This window comes from Elephantulus edwardii, unplaced genomic scaffold (assembly GCF_000299155.1).
Source record: "Elephantulus edwardii isolate Elephantulus edwardi_28Jun2011 unplaced genomic scaffold, EleEdw1.0 scaffold00065, whole genome shotgun sequence".
NCBI lineage: Eukaryota > Metazoa > Chordata > Mammalia > Macroscelidea > Macroscelididae > Elephantulus > Elephantulus edwardii.
In genome coordinates, this window is record NW_006399815.1 from 7270850 (window position 1) to 7289663 (window position 18814).

Below are 18814 nucleotides of genomic sequence, written 5' to 3' on the forward strand. Positions count from 1 at the left end.
AGAGAGAATGGTGCAGCAATGAAGGAATGAAAACCCAAAATCCCTGTAAATGTTCATTAAAACTAATAAAATTTAATAATTAAAAAAATAAAAGTTACAATTAGAAATTCAGAAAACAAACATGCAATGTCAGATAATTTAATGGCAGTAACTATAAGACAGAGGTCTAGTATCTAAAATATACAGAAAGCTTGAACAATTCAGTAATTTTAAAAAGTCAAGCAATACAAAAAAAAATGGGAAATGAACATGAACAGACTCTTCACCAAAAAAGACCTTCACCTGGTCAAAAATACATGTGAAGATGCTCACAATCATTAGTTGTTAGGGGATGCAAATCAAAAACGTAATATGAAGCCATCTCATCACTGTAAAAATAATAATGATTTTTAAAAAACCCTCTAGAAAATAAAAAATTTCCAAAGAAATTAGGGGAATCAGAACTGTTATATATTGCTTAAGAGGTTGTAAAATGGGATAATTACTGTGGAAAAGACTATGTGTTTCCTCAAAACCTAGAAATAGTTTATGATCTAGCAATCCTACTCCCAAGATATGTACCCTAGAAATACAGCAATAGAGGAATAAATATTCATCTCTCTCTTTGCCATCAAGTTGAAATCAAATTATAACTGACCATCCAGTGGGTTTTTAGAAGCTGCACATCACATGGAAAGAGATGTCCATTTTCTCTGACAAAGCAGCTAGTGGATTCAAACCACCTGCCTTTGGGTTGCCAGAACAATTCCTTTCTCACTATGTTACCAAAGCTCCTTTAGAAAGACAAATGTACACATACATTTATTGTAGTATTATTCACAGTTGCAAAAATATAGAAAGAGTCTAAGTGCTGTTCAACAGATGAATGGATACACTAATTTTTATATTTCTGTTGATTCGGTGACTGGGGCAATCAGGATGAGTGTGTCGGAGACAATGAGATTGGCACAGGACAGAGCAGAGTTTAGAGCTGTTGTACATAGGGTAGCTATGAGTCGCAAGCTACTCAACGGCACATAACAACAACAACATTCAGTGAAATACTAATACACAACTATAAAATACAAAGGGGAGCTCTGGTATCCCAGTGGTAAGAAACTATGTTGCAATCCCAGAGGCACAGCATTCAAATCCACTAACTGCTTCTTGGGAGATGGATGGATAATCTACTCCTGTGCAATTTACAGCCTCTGAAAACCTACTGAGGGGTCAGCAATGAGTTGGTTCCGACACTACAGTAAACAACAACATAGAGTATAATAAGCCTGTGAGGTAAAATAGAGATTAATCTAGAGGACACTATGCTGAATAAGTCAATGATAATAAGACAAATATAGTGTATGACCTCACTATTATGAAAAACCAAGAATAGACACACATGGAAAGCAAAGTTATTTGACAGCTACCAGTGATAAAAAAGGGAGAAGAAAGGAGAATCACTTAATCATCAGGTTGAACAATTGTGTGTGTGTGTGGGGGGGGGGGTTATTTGAGGGAAATTGAGAGAATTTGTTTTTGAAAACATTGTTTTCAAAATAAACTATTGGGGGGGAAAGGGGAAATCACTTTCTAAATAGTCTACATTTGTTATTATTTTATAATTTGAAAAGCAATCCCCTAAATGTAAGTGAAGTCAGTGCAACTTAATCAAGGTAAAAAAATTTGTAGTACACAAGGAAAAAGGCCAACTTTGGTAAATGTTATAAACAATATTGAATGACAGTTAAAATAACCAAATTTTTGTATGGGTATGTTAGGTGCATGTTATTGCTGTTGTTGATTGCCTTCAAGTCAAACACGACTCATAGCGACCCAATGAACAAAAGCCTGAAATCCCTCTATAACTATCGACATTTATCAAAGTTCATAGAACTTCTGGAGGCATGTTATTTAGGAAGTGGCTGCCACTCCTGCTTCCATGTACTGATGGATATTTATGTATAAGAAGGCATATGTGAGTAAATTTATATGCATATATATAGGTATTTGTATAAGGTGCACCTCATCTAGACTATGGTCTTTACAATTACATTCTATGCATCATAGAGCTGAACAATGACTAAGGATAACAGAAGAATAATCTATGTCTCTGAGTTATGGTGCTGGAGAAGAGCATTCAACACACCATGGACAGCCAAGAGAACAAACAGCTCTGTCTTGGAGAGGGTGGAACAAAGTTTCTCCTTGGAGGTAAGGATTCTGAAGCTCCATTTCACATACTTTGGGCACATGGTCAGTAGTGACTAGTTCATGAAGAAGGACATCATGCTTGGAGAAACAGCACAGGAAAGGAAGACTCTGGATGAGATGGATTGACATAGTAACTGAGGTAATGGGGGTGGGTGTGTTGGTGTCAATGAGACTGGCTCAAGAGAGGCAGAGTTCAGAGCTATTATACATAAGGTCACTGAGGTGTGGGCAACTTAATGGCCCATAACAACAATGTACACACATATTTGTATGTGATGCACATATATTTCAAAATATAACAAACTATATAGGTAGCACCTTAACAGAGGCTTCCTAGACATATCCAAACAACTTTCAGGATTAGTTTAGTAGGTCAAAGGGTTGAGACTATTGTCTCAGGGGACAACTTAGTTATATTAGTTAGTCGGTATAACAGTTCAAAAAATAATGTTTGATAGGTAGCATCTTAGGTCTTAGAAACTCGAAAGCAATCATCTAAGATATAAGTGTAGGTCTCTGCTTGTAGGGAGCAAAAGAGAATGGAAGAAATCAAAAGCTCAAAGGAAAACTAGTGCAGAGAATCAACAGCCCACACAGACTACAATCTCTTGGAACCTGAGATGAGAAGAATTGGATGTTTCATGGGTCCCACTACCAACCGTGCTGGCCAGGGACAGAGTAGAGGGTCCTGGATAGAACAAGAAGGGAAATGTAGAGAATGTCCATTTTCCTAAAATGGGACAGTCTTCTAGACCAACAGAAACTGGAAGAAACCTTAGATTACTGCCTTAAGATACCATTTGAACTTGGAAGTAAAGCTATTTCAACTGGAATTGAAGAACATCAATTTTCAACCAATTAACAGTTTTGACTTATAAAATAAACTGTATCATCAGTGAGTAATGTGCCCCCTTACAAAATTAAATGTTAGAAAAATGGTCAACAAGTATATAAAAGCAGAGATAAGAAGACAAAACTTGGAAGAGAAGGTGAGATCAATGAAAACACAATCAACAGACAAATAATGAGAGTGCTGACACATTATAAAATTGTAACCAATACCATGAGATAATTTGTATAAAAATTATTAAAGGGGAATCCATTCACCGTAAATTTTCACCTGAAGCACAATATTTTTTTTCTTTTTTTAAGTAAACTAAGGATAACAAAGAATAGATGCCTTTGAATGGTGGTGCTGCAGAAGAGTGCTGAACATATTGTGGATTGCCCAGACAACAAATAATACGTCTGTCCAGGAAAAGGTAACACCAGATTTCTCCTTGGAGGCAAGTATTTTGAAGCTCCATCCCACATACTTTGGGCATGTTTCCAGGAAGGACCAGTCCTTGGAGAAATACATCATGCTTGGAAGGGTGGAGGGACAGTGCAAGAAAGGAAGACCTCGGATGAGATGGATTGACTCAGTGACTGGAGTTATAGGGTAGATATGTCAGATAAAATAAAATTGGCAGGGTTCAGAGCTGTTGTACAGAGGGTCACTCGGAGTCACAAGCAACTTGTCAACACCTAATAGTAACATCACATACTTTGGGCATACACCATGCATATATTTCCTTGAAGCCTGCTTTTGTATATAGTTGTTCTTAAGTCTGTTTTTCTCTCCATTGCACTTTGTAGGACTCTATAATGTGAGCATTTCCCTTTTGGTTTCTAATTTAATATGAGCCCAAAGTCCTATCTCTGGTCTCTATATATTATGTACCATCATTCAGACTCAACTTATAACTGACCTTCCAGCAGGTTTTTAGAGTCAATAAATCACATAGCAGCTTATTACCCATCTTTCTCCCATAATTCAGCCTCTTACCACTTGGTCACCAGAGCTTTATACACATGAGTTAAAATTTAAGTCTCTAAGTCACTTTCTCTGTAGGTTAGCTCACAACTCTGTTTCTCAGCTGTGTCTTCATTTTTGGCCCCTGAAGAGTTTTATGTTCTTTTTAGTTAGTGCAGCTATATCTTTAAGAAGGGCATATGGACCTGTAGCATATTCTGCAGTGTTTCTTGAGATTCTGTAGTAAGAGAGGCTTCAAGCTACGTTGTCTGTCACCTTGTGGCACATAAAATTCCTAGATGCAAAACTTCCATTTTTCTTTTACTCAATCCTAAAATTATCTCTCTCACACAAACACATTTGTCTAGAAAACCTCTTTTATTTTCTTCCTGGAACCTAAACTCACTCATTCCAGGCCTAAAGATTCTTGTTTTAAATTATAAAATTATAGAAGGAAACTCAGAACCAGTCTAAACATCATAGGAAATCCTTGAAATTGTTTTGAGAATGGTTCTAGGTCAATAATCCTAAAGAAGTCTACAAACCACAACACATCAGAATTCCTTATGCAATAGATTTAGTTTAAGGATTTTAAATTCTGGGTCTGGAGATGTAGCTCACTGGTGGAGCACGGTGGCTCACGTGCCGCGGCTTTCTGGTTCGTGGTTCATTACCGCTACCAAGGGAAAGTCGGTAAGAGCGGAGCAGATCCGGCACCGCCAGGCCATAAAAAAAAAAATAAATAAATTAAAAAAAATTTTTAAAAAAAGAATTTTAAATTCTTCTCTCCTATCAGCATTTCTGTAGTGGAAAGTCCGGCAATCTTTGATGTCTGTGTGCCACTGTCCTCTCCACACACCCCAACTAGATCATACACTGGCCTGCAAACTCAGCTCAACTCATTGCTAGCATTCCAGTTAGTGAACCAATTCACAGCTAACACCAGTGAATTTTTGAAAGCTGTAAATTAAATGGGTAGAGAAGGCCCATTTCTCACACTTGAATCTACTGTGGATTCAAACTGGCAGAGAGGTGTTGCATTGGGGTTAGCAGTGCAACTCCCCATGGACCATAGCACCAGAGCTGACCTCAGAGGATAAGGAAATACCTCAGATAATGTGTTGTTCCCTGGAGTACCCCCAAAAAACTTGTATAAACATGCAATTTAAGAAATTATCATACATTCCTGCTTTGACATGCATACAGTCAGTTCAAAGATGGTATAACTAACTCACTTTAAAAATAAAAGAACAAGATTTACTTAATTATTAACAGCATTAATCTAGTTTAATGAACAATTACAGACAAAACATTTAATAACTTCCTAAAGTCTAGAAAGTCAATTCAAAAGCAAATTCTTGTGTTTACCACTTGTTAATATGGACTAAATATAAACCTTGTGAAGTAGCTGTTTTCCTTTTACTGTTAATCTCCTTTCAAGGTAGAGGAAAACCATTACACTTTAATTGAGCTATCCTTCCTAGTATTGATCAGTGGTAACCCAACTCTCTTCATAGCAAATGTGCATTGTAAAACTAAACAACTTCACTTAGCCTACTTTCGGGGGGGGGGGGGGAAGTGTATTCTCTAGCTTTCAGATATATTGGAAAGTCTAGATTAAAAGTGTTCTTAGGAACTAGTTCAGTGCACACCAAATAAATAAGATAATTTATTGTTGTAATTCATTTCATTCTTAATGCTGTTAACCAAGCAATTTCTGTATAATCCTGCCCTGAGAATTTACTCAGAGCAACCAGAAGGAAGTTAAACTGAAAGATCAGTTCTTGTGTGTTATTGTATAATGAAAGAACTGGGGAAAGTAAAAAATAAAAATCTACAGTCTACTTGTTAGCACGTCTTCTTGTCATGGTGATTTGATTAGTGATGTGATAAATGGAGATCACAAGACTGGATTTAATACAGAATGACTCACTTTTCAAATGACCCATTTAGAACAAAGGTATCTTTGTTGGGAATGTCTGAGAGAAAGAAAAGTCACCAGTATCAAATTCTTTAGTTCACCAGGCACCCTAGAACAATGAAGTTGCAAACTGAAGACATTCATCTTAGCCTTGCTTTTTGACTTTGTGAATATAAACACATCAATAAGATTTCCCAATTCCCATGCTTTCTGTCATTATAATTATGTAAGTAGATGCTTCCAATCTCTCCCCACAAAGAAGTCTTAAAGAGTAAGAAACACAGTATTATAAAACTGTAAAATGCTATACGTTTCTTCTTGAGGGTGAGAGATGTTAAGTTTAATTATCTTAAAGAAAAATGCACATAATATGTCCATTTTGGAGGAAACTTTAAGGTTTATTTATAAAGAAGATTTTATAAGATATATAAACATTTATAAAGGAGACTTTATAAATAAGACTACTACAAATTAGATTCTCCTTGAATTCTTATGAGTTTCAAATATAACACTCACCACAGTAGAAAGGGGAAAGATAACCTACCCCATGTTCCCATCCATTAGAAGAATCGTGTTGTATATGTGAGAAAATATGAAGAGAAAGAGAATTGTGCTGAAGAACATTGTCATCCATGACCCATGATCCTCTCGAAACATTTTCAGCCGGAGTACCTGACCTGAAAGATAAATATCATAACACATAAATTTAGTCAACAACTCAAAATTCACAGACCTTCGCTTTCTCAAAAAGTTGCAAGCAGACATACCATTTGACCCAGCCATTCAACTACTGGCAATATACCCCAAAGAGGCCATAACTGACCTCCAAACAGATATATGCACACCCGTGTTTACCGCGGCTTTGTTCACAATAGCAAAGAGCTGGAAACAACCCAAATGCCCATCAACAAACAAATGGATAGAGAAGGTGTGGCATATTCACACAATGGAATACTACGCTGTATTGGAAAAACAAGGAACTCATGCAATATTTTTCAAAATGGGTGACCCTGGAGGACATTATGCTGAGTGAAATATCTCAGTCACAAAAAGACAAATATTGCATAGTGCCACTGTTGTAGAATGCGACTGACTGACATCAGAGTTGGAGTAAGACTGAGGAAAACTGAATAAATTATGTATACAGCATTGACACAGATAAGAGAGAGAGAGAACAGTTTAAAAGCAATATATGATAAGGTATTATGGTTATCAAAAGAATCCAGAATCAAGGTTGCATAGTGGAGTGTACTCGGGGTTGGGGGGCGGTGGGGTGGCGGGGAGATTCTATACCAATGACGGAATTTTTCTTTCACTTTTCAAAGAGAAGAGTGAACTGGGGCTCGGGTCAGGGAGAAAAGTGCAGCAATGAATGAATGGAAATCTAAAATCTCTGTAAATGTTCATTAAAATTAATAAAATAAAATAAAAATTCACAAACCTTTACTTTATTCCAATAATTCTCTATGATTTGCTATATTCTAACACCTTTGCATTATGAGTGACAGTACTATATAATTATTGTCCTTTTGTTAACAATTCTCATGGAAGAAATCCAGGACAGCCCTCAAATTGTTTACTAGGCTGGCATGGAAGCAAGATGAATGACAATATTACTAGTACTATCAAATTGGAGCTTGCTATTTTTTTATTTCTTAAATATGATCACAGACAAAAGGAACTGTGGGGTGACAACAAGCATTTCATCCAAGAAGAGAGCAAAAGGACATTACAAAGATGAAGGAGAAAGTAAAACCCAAAATGTATGCCAAATGAGACTGAAAATTTCACAAGAGAGTCCAACAAGTCAAAACAAAGGTAAGAGATGCTGAAGTAAAAGAGCTGAACATGATATTTACAAGGGTGGCTCCTGAAGACAAAGCAAAGTATTGTAACAGAATGTGCACAGAGCTGTAATTGGAGAATAAAAAGAGAAGAACACTCTTGGCATTTTTCAAGATGAAAGAATGGAAAACCAAATTCAAACCTCAAGTTACATTACTGAGAAATGCTATGGACAAAATCTCATATGATCCAGGAAGCATTAAGAGAAGGTGGAGGGAATACATAGAGTCACTGTACCAAAAAGAATTGGCTGACACTAAACTATTTCAGGAAGTACCATATATTCAAGATCTAGTGATGATGAAGGAATAAGTTCAAGCTGCACTGAAGAAAAAGAAGGTCCCAGGAATTGATGGGCTATCAATAGATATGTTTCAACTAACGGATGCAGCCCTGGACATCAGACTGTATCAGCAGATCTGGAAGACAGCTACCTCACCAACTGACGGGAAGAGATCAATATTTGTTTCTATTCCCAAATAAGTTGATCCAACATAATGTAGAAATTATCAAGCAATATCACTTGCAAGCAAAATATTGCTAAAGAACTTCAAAAACTACTAGAATAATACATTGACAGAAGTTCAGGATGCACTTTGAAGAGGCCATGGCACCAGGAATATCATTGCTACTGTCAAATGGATGCTGGTTAAAAGCAGAGAATACCAGAAGAATGTATATTATGCTTTATTGACTATAGAAAGGCATTTGATTGTGTGGATCACAACAAACTATGGCTACCCTTGACAAGAATGGGAATTTCAGAACACTTAATTGTGCTCATATGAAACCAAGATGAAAAAACTGGTTTTTAACAGAGCAAGGGAATACTGTTTGATTTAAAATAAGAAAAAGTGTAAGTTAAGGTTATATCCTCTCTCCATACGTATTCAATATGTATGCTGAGAAAATTATTCATAAAACTGTACTTTATGAAGAAGGATGTGGCATCAGGATCAAAGGGAGACTCATAAACAACCTGCCTTATGAAGATGACACAATCTTGCTTGTTAAAAGTGAGAATTTGAAATGCTTATTGCAGAAGATGGATTGCAATATGGATTACATCTCAAGATCAAGAAAAACAAAATTTCTCAACCTTAGACTGATAAACAACATCATGATAGATGGAGAAATATTGAAACTCTCATTGGCTTCATCTTACTTGGATCCACAATGAATACCTTCTGTACCAGCAGTCAGGAGATCAGGAGACATTGCATTGGGCAATTCTGCTGTTGGGGACCTCTCCAAATCACTGAGGGACAATACCAGTATGAGGAATAAGGTGCACCTGATTCAGACTATGGTCTTTTCATTCACTTACTGTGTATCTGAGAGCCCAAAAATTAATAAGGATGACAGAAAAATAATTGATGCCTTTGTCTTGTGGTGCTGAAGAAAAGCCCTGAATAATCCATGGACTGCCAAAAGAACAAACATCTATCTTAGAGAAGGCTCAGCCAGAGTATTCCTTGGAGGTTAGGATGACAAAGCTTCATTTCACATATTTTTGGCATGTTTAGGAGAGGCTATTCCTTAGAGAGAGACATCATGCTTGGAAATATGACGGGTCAGCAAAAGAGAAGAAGTCCCTCAACCAAAAGGATGGACACAATAAATGCTGCAATGGACTCAGCGTGTCAGAAATCATGAGAATGGCAACAGGATGGGACAGGGTACAGATCTACTGTTCATAGGGTTGCTATAAATTGTACACAACTTATAAAAGGATCTCTTACTAGGGAAAATAGATATATTTTTTAATGATATATCAAAGTTGCTGTTGTTGTCAACTTGTTGTTGTTGTTCTTTTATGAGCCAACTCTGACTCACAGCAACCCTAAGAACAAGAGATCAGAACCTTGCCCTATTCTGCACCGTCCTTTCAATTCTTAAGCTATTTAAACTCTTTGTTAACAATGTCTATCTTTCTGAAGGTCTTCCTCCCTCTCTCTGACTCCATCTTTCCCAGCGTGGTGGGGTATTTTTCCTCCCCAAGGACTGACCCCTCCTGACAACATGTCCAAAGTATGTGAGGGAAGTTTCACCATCCTTGCCTCTAAGAAGCACCCTAGTCACACTCCCTTCAAGACAGATGTTTGTATTTTGGGCAATTCATAGCTATTCGGTACTCTTTTCTAGCATCACAGTTCAAAAGCATTAATTCTTCTTCAGTCATCATTTTTCATTGTTCAGCTTTTGCTATTTATCCTAACTTGGAACAGGCATATCTTAATTTTAAACTGATGCTGTTGCTCTTTAGCACTTTGGAGAGGTCCTCAACAAGATTTTTCTACTGAAACAGATTTCTTGACTACTGCTAGCATGGATTTTTATTTTAGATCCTAGTAAAAATCAAATCATTGACAACATTGGTCTTTTCTTTATTATGACGTTGACTGTTGGTTCAGTAGTGAGGATTTTGGGGGTTTTTGTTTGGTTTTTTTGGTGAAAAAAATTTAGAATTAAATTTATATTTAGCATTAATAATTATATTTATATTTAGAATTGGCCTGCCTGGACTCAGTTTAGATGATCTAACTTTTGCTGGCAATATCCAAAGCATAGTTGAGCATAAGCTGCTTTCTCTTCATCGAGACTAATCAAGGTGTTGACCTTGGCCACATCAATGTCATAGAGCTTCTTGGCAGCTTGTTTGATTTAGTGCTTGTTGGCCTTGACATCCTCAATGAACAGGTAGTGTTATCTTCTCTCTTCTCCATGGCTGACTCTGGTCAGGAGATACTTGATGATGGCAGAGTGGTCCAGTTTGTTTCTCCAGGGGCCACTCTTCCAAGGTTCTTTGGGCTGCCTTTGGAGTCTCAGCGTCTTATGCCACCAGAAGGTGGGTGATGTGTGGATCTTTTCTTTTTTGTGGCTATCGATACCTTTCATTCTACTTTCTTGGCCTTTAACACCTTTGCTTTGGCTTCAGTTTTAGGAGAGACAGGAGCTTCCATCCTCACTTTTGGTGCCATCTTCATAGTGGATTTTTGTTTTCTTGATGTTGAGATAAAATCCATTTTGAAGGCAAAGTTATGTGGTGGGCATCAAGCCACCTAGCAATTCTCTGTCTCAGGAGAGACGTGGAACTTACTGAGCACAGGAAAACAATAATCTTTCAAGATCTAAAAGCTTCCCTTAGGCCTTGCTTTTATTAAAATAGTACTTTAAATTCCATGTGCAAATCTAATTAACAGAAACATTATCCTAGTTAAAGCCTTTGATGAAGTTAGAAAAGAAGGATTTGGTTACACCATCTGGTTTCCCACCTTGTAGAAGGAATGCAAAGCACAAACCTGTAATTCAAGGGGAATACAAATGTATAGCTAAATAAGAATGTATACATTTCCCTACCAAAGCAAAAAGAAACTAGCACTGCAAATTATAAGCCTAAAGAACTTATTGGTTCATTAAATCAACAATTATGGAAAACCAGAAATTTGTAATCTTCCCCACAACACACTGACAGAACATTATAAAGCAATATTAAAGTCTTAGTTGAGAGTGAAAAACACATGCAATAAATATCTCAAAGCAAACGGCAAAGAATATAATTCATTTATTGAACAAATATTTAATGTGTGTTTATTATATGCCAGATTCAGCTGTAGATGCTGGTGACCCAGCTATAAGCAAAGCAGAAAAGTGCTTGAAGTCAATCATCATCTGGGTAGGAAACAGAAACACAAACTTATTTTAGATTCACGGGGTCTCTTTGTTCCATCTCTTTCACTCCATGTCCTTTCAAGCTTAAAACAAACCCAGTTACTTAACTCAGTAGCTTATATGAAGAACAGCAAAGGTGGCAATTAGAGTTCTTTTAAAATCTAAATGGGAATTGCTTTCTTAACATATGAATATGTCAAGAAATTAGGTGATGGATGTACTTTAAAAGTCAAATACAAATTCTGGTGGTTAAGAGCACTCTGCAAATAAAACCTTGTGGATTAACTATACACTGGCTGAAATGATACAAAATTAGTAAGAAAAGGAAATATGACAGTACCATTTATGCTGTCACCACCAACCTCATTGTCTGCATTAATTTCCACCATTAAAGTCATTAGAACAAAACGTGAGGTTAGCACTGCTTGAAATTCACTTTAAAAAAATACTACAAAATATTAAAGTCAGAATTAATGTAACCCGAATTTTGAGTTAAAATGTCCCATAAAATTCTGAAAGTTAACTCACCAAGTGGAAGAGCTAGTGCAAGGATTCATAATGATTATTCTCATACTTCACTTTCCCCATTCAATCAAAATAAAAATGTCAGAGCTATGGGAGAATGTCACTAGAAAATTCATTGTCTCTATCCTGTAAAGGGTCAAGGACTGCAGCCTTCAATATGGATTGAGGCTCAATGCCAAGGAGACAAAGATTTTTCACCACCGGGCCAATTGGCAGCATCGGGATGGATGGTGAAGAGATTGAGATTGTTAACAGCTTTAGTCTACTTGGCTCCACAGTAAACACTCTTGGCACCAGCATCCAGGAAATTAAAAGATGTATGCAATGGGAAAGTCTCCAAAGTACTGAAGAACAATGGTGTTTCTCTGGAGACTAAGGTGCATCTGACACAGACCATGGTCTTTGCAATCACTTGTTATGCATCAGAGAGTTGGACTAAGGAGGATAGAAGGAGAATTGATGCCTTTGAGCTGTTGTGCTGGAGAAGAGTATTGAGGGTATCATGGACTGCTAGGAAAACAAACAGATTGATCCTGGAGAGAGTTAAACCAAGCTACTGCTTGGAGGCAAGGATTCTGAGGCTTTGTCTGGCATACTTTGGACATGTTGTAAGGAGGGACCGGTCCTTGGAGAGGGACGTCGTGTTTGGGAGGGTGGAGGTGCAGGAGGTGAAGGCTCTCTATGAGGTGTATTAATTCAGTGACTGGGGTAATCAGGATGGGTGTGCCGTAGACAGTGTGCTTGGCACAAGACAGAGCAGAGTTTCGGGCTGTTGTACATAGGGTCACTATGAGTCGCAAGTGACTCGACGGCACATAACAACAACAACTATCCTGTAAGCTTGAAAGCAGGAATGGCATCCACTTCCCAAATAGCTTGCCTCTGGAAACCCTATGAACCTGGAGAAAGGACGAAAGTTATGCAAGTGTCCAAGTCTTTCATTCACAGGGTTGCTATGAGTCACCTACGACTCGACAGCACTTAACAACTATCCTGTAAATTCATTTTATTGGGAATAGTGATGCTAACATAGTAGTGGTTCAATTCCACCAGGAACTCTGAGATAGAAAGATGGGAAATCCTCTGTGCCATTTACAGCCTCAAAAACCCAGTGGAGGGAAAAAAAAACACCAGTGGAGGATGAACTGTGAGTCAGTTGTTAGTTCTAACTTGATTGTAATTAGTTTTATGTTTTCTCTTTTGTAAGGTGACCATACAGTTGGTTTGCCTGAGTTGGTGATGGGTTATAACTATTGCCCTGGCATAGTTTTTAAACATAAATGCTTGCTTAAATGTGGTGGTTTGCCAATTACAAAAACAGAGAAGAAGAAAAGACTAAAGTGGATGTCAGGAGAGACTCTGAATATTGTGCTTAAGCATCGAGCAGCAAAGTAAAGGGAAGAAATCAAGGAGCTAAGGAGCTGAATAGAAGATTTCAAAGAGCAGCTCAGGAAGACAAAGCAAAGTACTATATATAATGAATTGTTAAAAAAAAACCGGAGTCCAAAAATCGAAAGGGCCTTACTCACTTGGCATTTCTTTAAAAAAAAATATTATTAAATTTTATTAGTTTTAGTGAACATTTACAGAGATTTTGGGTTTTCATTCATTCATTGTTGCACTCTTTTCCCTACCCTCCTCCCCAGTTCGTTCTTCTTCCCCGCGCCCCCCCGCCGAATGTCTGTTTTAATTGTCCAATTGCCACAGTGCTTGTCAAAGCCAGTTCTGATTAATCTCCTTTGTCAGTGTGTCCTTTGCCATTCCCTATCACTCCTCCCTGAGAGAGACTTCACCCTGATTCATAAGGAAAAGGGGATGGCGTATTCTCTTAGCTACTTCCTGCTGAAAAGGGATGCTGTGGGTTTCAGGGTGAAGATCTTCTCTCACTACTCTAAAGGGCCCCTTTGGCAGTAGGGAACACATATACTATTATGGAGATTGATTTTGGAATTTAGATGCACTGTTATCAATTGTGCTTAGCCGTACATGTTCATATCCTTGAAGATGTATCATGGAAGTGTTGCAGCCTAGAAGACACAAACTTAACTAACAAGTTAAAAGTACATGAGTCAAAAATTAAAAAGCAATAATATTCCGAGTAGAGGTTCTAATAGTGGCACAAATCAAGTTACAGAGGGAAGGTGGTTCTTACAATAAAAGGCCTATAGACTAGCACTTTGTCTACTGGCATTTCTTAAGATGAAAGAACTAAAGAAAAAATTCAAGTCTCGAGTAACAATACTCAATGATGCTATGAGCAAAATATCAAATGATCCAGAAAGTATTACTAGAAGATGGAAGGAACACATAGAGTCACTGTATGAAGAAGAATTGGCTGACACAGAAGAATTTCAAGAAACAACATATGATCAAGAGGCAAGTGATGGAGGAGGAAGTTCAGGCTGCTCTGAAGGACTTGATAAAAAATAAAGCCCCAGGAATTGATGAAATACCAAATGACATATTTCACCAAACAGATGCTGCCCTGGACATGCTCACTAGATTGTACCAAGAAATCTGGAGGACAACTGCATGGTCAACTGACTGGAAGAGATCCATATTTATTCCCATTAAAAAAAAAGTGACCTGACAGAGTGTGGAAATTATCATATAACATCACTCATATTGCACATATGCAAAAGCTTGCTGTAGATTATCCAGAAATGACTGAAATAGTACATTGATAGAGAACTACCAGAAATATAAACTGGGATTAGAAGATGCTGAGGCACTAGAGACATAATGACCAATGTCAGATGGATCTTGCCAGAAGACAGAGTACTAGAGGAATGTCTACCTGTGTTTCCTTGACTATGCAAAGGCATCCAAATGTGCTGATTACAACAAATCAATCTATATGTGGAGCAGGTCATTCTGGAGGCTGGGCTTTATGAAGAAGAATGTGACATCAGGATTGGAGGAAGACTCATCAACAACCTACATTATGCAAATGACACAATCTTGCTTGCTGTGACTGAGGCAGACCTGAAACACTTGTTGCAGAAGGTCAATTACTATAGTCTTCAATATATATTGAACCTCAACATCAAAAAGACAAAGTATCTCACCACTGAGCTAGTTGGCAGCACCATGATAGATGGAGAAGAGACTGAGGTTGTTAACAGTTACAGCTGTCTCGGCTCCACAGTCAAGTCTTGGCACTAGCAGTCAGGAAACCAAAAGACAAATTGCATTAGGTATATCAGCTGTCAGGGACCTTTCCAGAGTGCTGAGAAGCTACATTGTCAGTCTAGATCCAGTCCGTGGTCTTTGCAATTACTTGCTATGTATCAGAGAAATAGATAATGACTAAGAATGATAGAAGAAGAATTAATGCCTTTGAGTTGTGGTGCTGGAGAGAGTCTTGAACATACCCTGGACTGCCAAGAGAATGAACAGGTCTGTCTTGGAAAGGGTGAAACCAAGTTTCTCCTTTGAGGCTAGGTTTTTGAAGTTCCATCTTACATACTTGTGCATGTTGCCAGGAGGGACCTATCCTTGGAGAAGGACATCATGATCAGAAGGGTGGAGGGACAGCACAAGAGATGAAGACCCCAGATGAGATGGATTCATACAATGTCTAGGGAAAAGGGGGTAGGTGTGTCGGAATCACTAAGACTGGTTCAGGACAGGGTAGGCTTCAGAACTGCTGTACATGGGGTCATCATGAGTCACAGGTGACTTGATGGCACATAACAACAACAACAACATACACATTATATGCCAAACCTATACTTGTTTAGAGAGAAGAATACTGTCTATCCCATGGACTCCCAAAAGAACGAACAAATTTGTCTGGGAGAAATTATTTCACCATGTTCATTCAATCTGTAAGTTAAGCAAATAATTCTTTAGGTACTGAACTTAGTAACAAGGATTCTGAGGCTTCGTCTGACATACTTTGGGCATGTTGCAAGGAGGAACCAGTCCTTGGAAAGGGACATCATGCCTGGAAGGGTAGAGGGATGGAGAAAGAGATGGAGACCATCGATGAGATGGATTGATACAGTGACTGGGGTAATGAGGGCAGGTGTGTCAGAGACAGTAAAGTTGGCACGGGATAGAGCAGGTTTCAGGGCTGTTGTATGGTAGGATCACTATGAGTCACAAGCAACTCGATGGCACATAACAACAATAACAACTGAACTTTGTAAAATAATACAACCCTGAAATATACCATTTCTGATTTTAAACCATGCAATAACCTCTTCTTCTAGTTTAACCACTGTTACTTGGTCTATGTCAAAATTTGATACCTAAGCAATTATTTGCTCACAAATCAGACTGAGTAAGTATGGTGAAAGAATACAATACAGGTAAACATCCCTCTGGTATTCCCTGCTTTCAGTCAAGACACATCTGACAGCAGCAATAAGGTCCCTCGTGTCCCTCATGCCATTTTGTAATCTCTTCAAAGTATACCTTAAATTTCTGGAATTCTCTGTCCATGTTAATTTTAAATAAGATTTTTGCTTGCGTGCGATATTAATATAATTAATTAGTCCTGAGGGGCTGTTAAAACAGGGGATGAGAGGGATTCAAAGTTCATAGGATATAGAAATATTTAGGGAACTCTGGTGGTGTCATCCACAGGGACTTAACATGCTAACCCAAAGACAGCATCTCTCTGGCGGTTCAAATCCCCATACGGCTCCTCAGGAGAAAGATGGCAGTAAGTGAGTAAGTGAATGAGCGCTATCATAAGATAATGCAGATAAAAATGGCCAATGGAGTAAAGACCCAGAAGAAGCATGAAACAATGGGCTCTAAATGGCTGAAGTAGAGCCTTTATTTTCCTTCATATCATCAGAGTCCACCAGACTACATGGTAAAGAATTTTTTCATGAAATTAAAGTTGTCATTGACTCAATTCCAACTCAGAGTAACTTCATATATTTCAGAGAAGTACACTAGAGGTTTCAAGTCTTTGATCTCTTGGAAGACAAATGATAGATTGTTCTTCCAAAATATTTGTTATTGCTGCTAAGTGATGTTGAGTCGAGTATGACCCATAGCGACTCTATGAATAATGGATCTGAACCCTGTCCTATCTTGTGCCGTCCTCACACTTTCTCTAGAGCCTACTGCAGCAATCACTGTGCCAATCAAACTGGTTGAGCGTCTTCCTCTCGTTCAACTACCCTATGCCTTTCCAAGAATGCTGTCCCATTTCAAGGAATAACCTCTCCTAGAAACTTGCCCGAAATATGTTAGGCAAAGCTATATCATCTTTGCCTCCAAGAAGCACTCTGGCTGCACCTTCTCTAAGACATATCCGTTTGCCCTTTTGACAGTCCATAGAATGTTCCAGACTCTTCTCCAACATCAGAGCTGAAAGACATCAATTCTTCTGTCATCTACATTCATTGTCTAGTTCTCAGATACATAGCAAGTAATCAGAAAGACCAAGATATTTACAGGTGAATTCAAATTGTCAGTCTTTTTTGTTAAAACTTTAACGCTTTACTGTGTGTGTGTGCCACTAGAAACTGTTAAATGAAATACTGATGAATACATTACTGAAGGAAAATGAAATTTACCTTCAAACTCTCCAAAAGAAACCTTCTACAAGTAAAAACAAGTTTTGCTGTTGATATACTATACTGCACAACGTAGAAGATCTAAAATCCAACTCTGTGATTCACTGTCTTCCATATGCATGTCATACCTAAATATAACCTGCAACATGGTGGTAAACGTCTAGTCTCCTCACAGCTATATCCCTTGAGCATAGTGCCATATTTATTATAATATGCAACATATGTTGCAGTATATGTTTCAATGTGCAATAAATATTTGTTGAATGGATTTTAAAATTAAGAAAATCATAAGCAAATGGACAATATTCCACTGCAAGTACTTCAACCTTCTATCCTTCTAGATTTCAATCCTACAACATCTGCACTCTTCAGTTCTTAAGACTCTTTCTCCCTCAATTTTCTTTCCAGCTATTTGGTTTACCCTTCTCCAGAGGAAAAAGTCTGATTCAGAATCACAATTTGCTTTCTCAGATTTTAGTAAACTGAAGTGGAAAAAAGCCACATGAGTGGGCTGTGATACAACAGGTTGCTGTCACAGCAGTGCATATTATTACTTTCCTATGACTTTATCAATTTTCTTCTTCATTCCCCTCAACATTAATCCAAATCTCAGCTCAAGGTTCAACTAAACCCTATCTACCTTTGGGCATGGCCTTGTTTTCATACAAAGAAAATATTACTGTCACTAAAAATAAAAGTATTACTGTCCCTCAACTTCTGGCTCAGCTAAATTCACCAACTTCTCAGCTTTCACTGACCTCTTTACTTCCTTTCCTTGCTTCTTAGAGGATGTAGTGCTCCTCCACTGTTCTATACCAAACACCCCATTCGTGCCTTTCTCAACTCCACCTGACTTCTGGCTTCATCAATCTCAGCTGTCATTTCTCTCCTTTTATTTCAATTATTTATCTCTGTGCTTATTCTTATCTTTTGACTTTTAAAGTAGCTTAAGTCCATCCTAAAAACAGTAATTTATTGGCCCACCTCTTTGAACTACCTTATTTTCACAATCTAGCCTCACTCACTGAGAGTTTACTTAGGATGTACTCTACCGCAGTTTCCCTGACAAATATTGTAAATATTGTTGTTGTGACCCACTCGCTCCACTGTCAAATCCAGGAAGACTGTTTTTTCTTTAATAGATAGACATAGTAGTCTGTGGTTTTGGTTTGTTTTGGGTTTTGTTTTTTTTCCCCACTACTATCTTGATCTTCTTTTTTTTTTCTTTCTATATTTTATTAATTTTCATAAACATTTACAGAGATTTTGGGTTTCCATTCATTCATTGTTGCACTATACTCTCTACCCTCCTCCCAGTTTGTTCTT

The 18814-nt window shown here is 37.8% G+C and overlaps 1 protein-coding gene across 2 annotated transcripts in view; it reads right to left on the minus strand.

The window, feature by feature from the left end:
- TMEM117 (transmembrane protein 117) overlaps positions 1-18814 on the minus strand; it is an 841252-nt gene that overhangs the window by 702860 nt on the left and 119578 nt on the right. For both annotated transcript variants that reach the window (XM_006888182.1, XM_006888183.1), the window contains exon 2: positions 6451-6583. In XM_006888182.1, coding sequence (XP_006888244.1) covers positions 6451-6583 — 133 coding nt within the window. The remainder of the gene's footprint in view (positions 1-6450; positions 6584-18814) is intronic.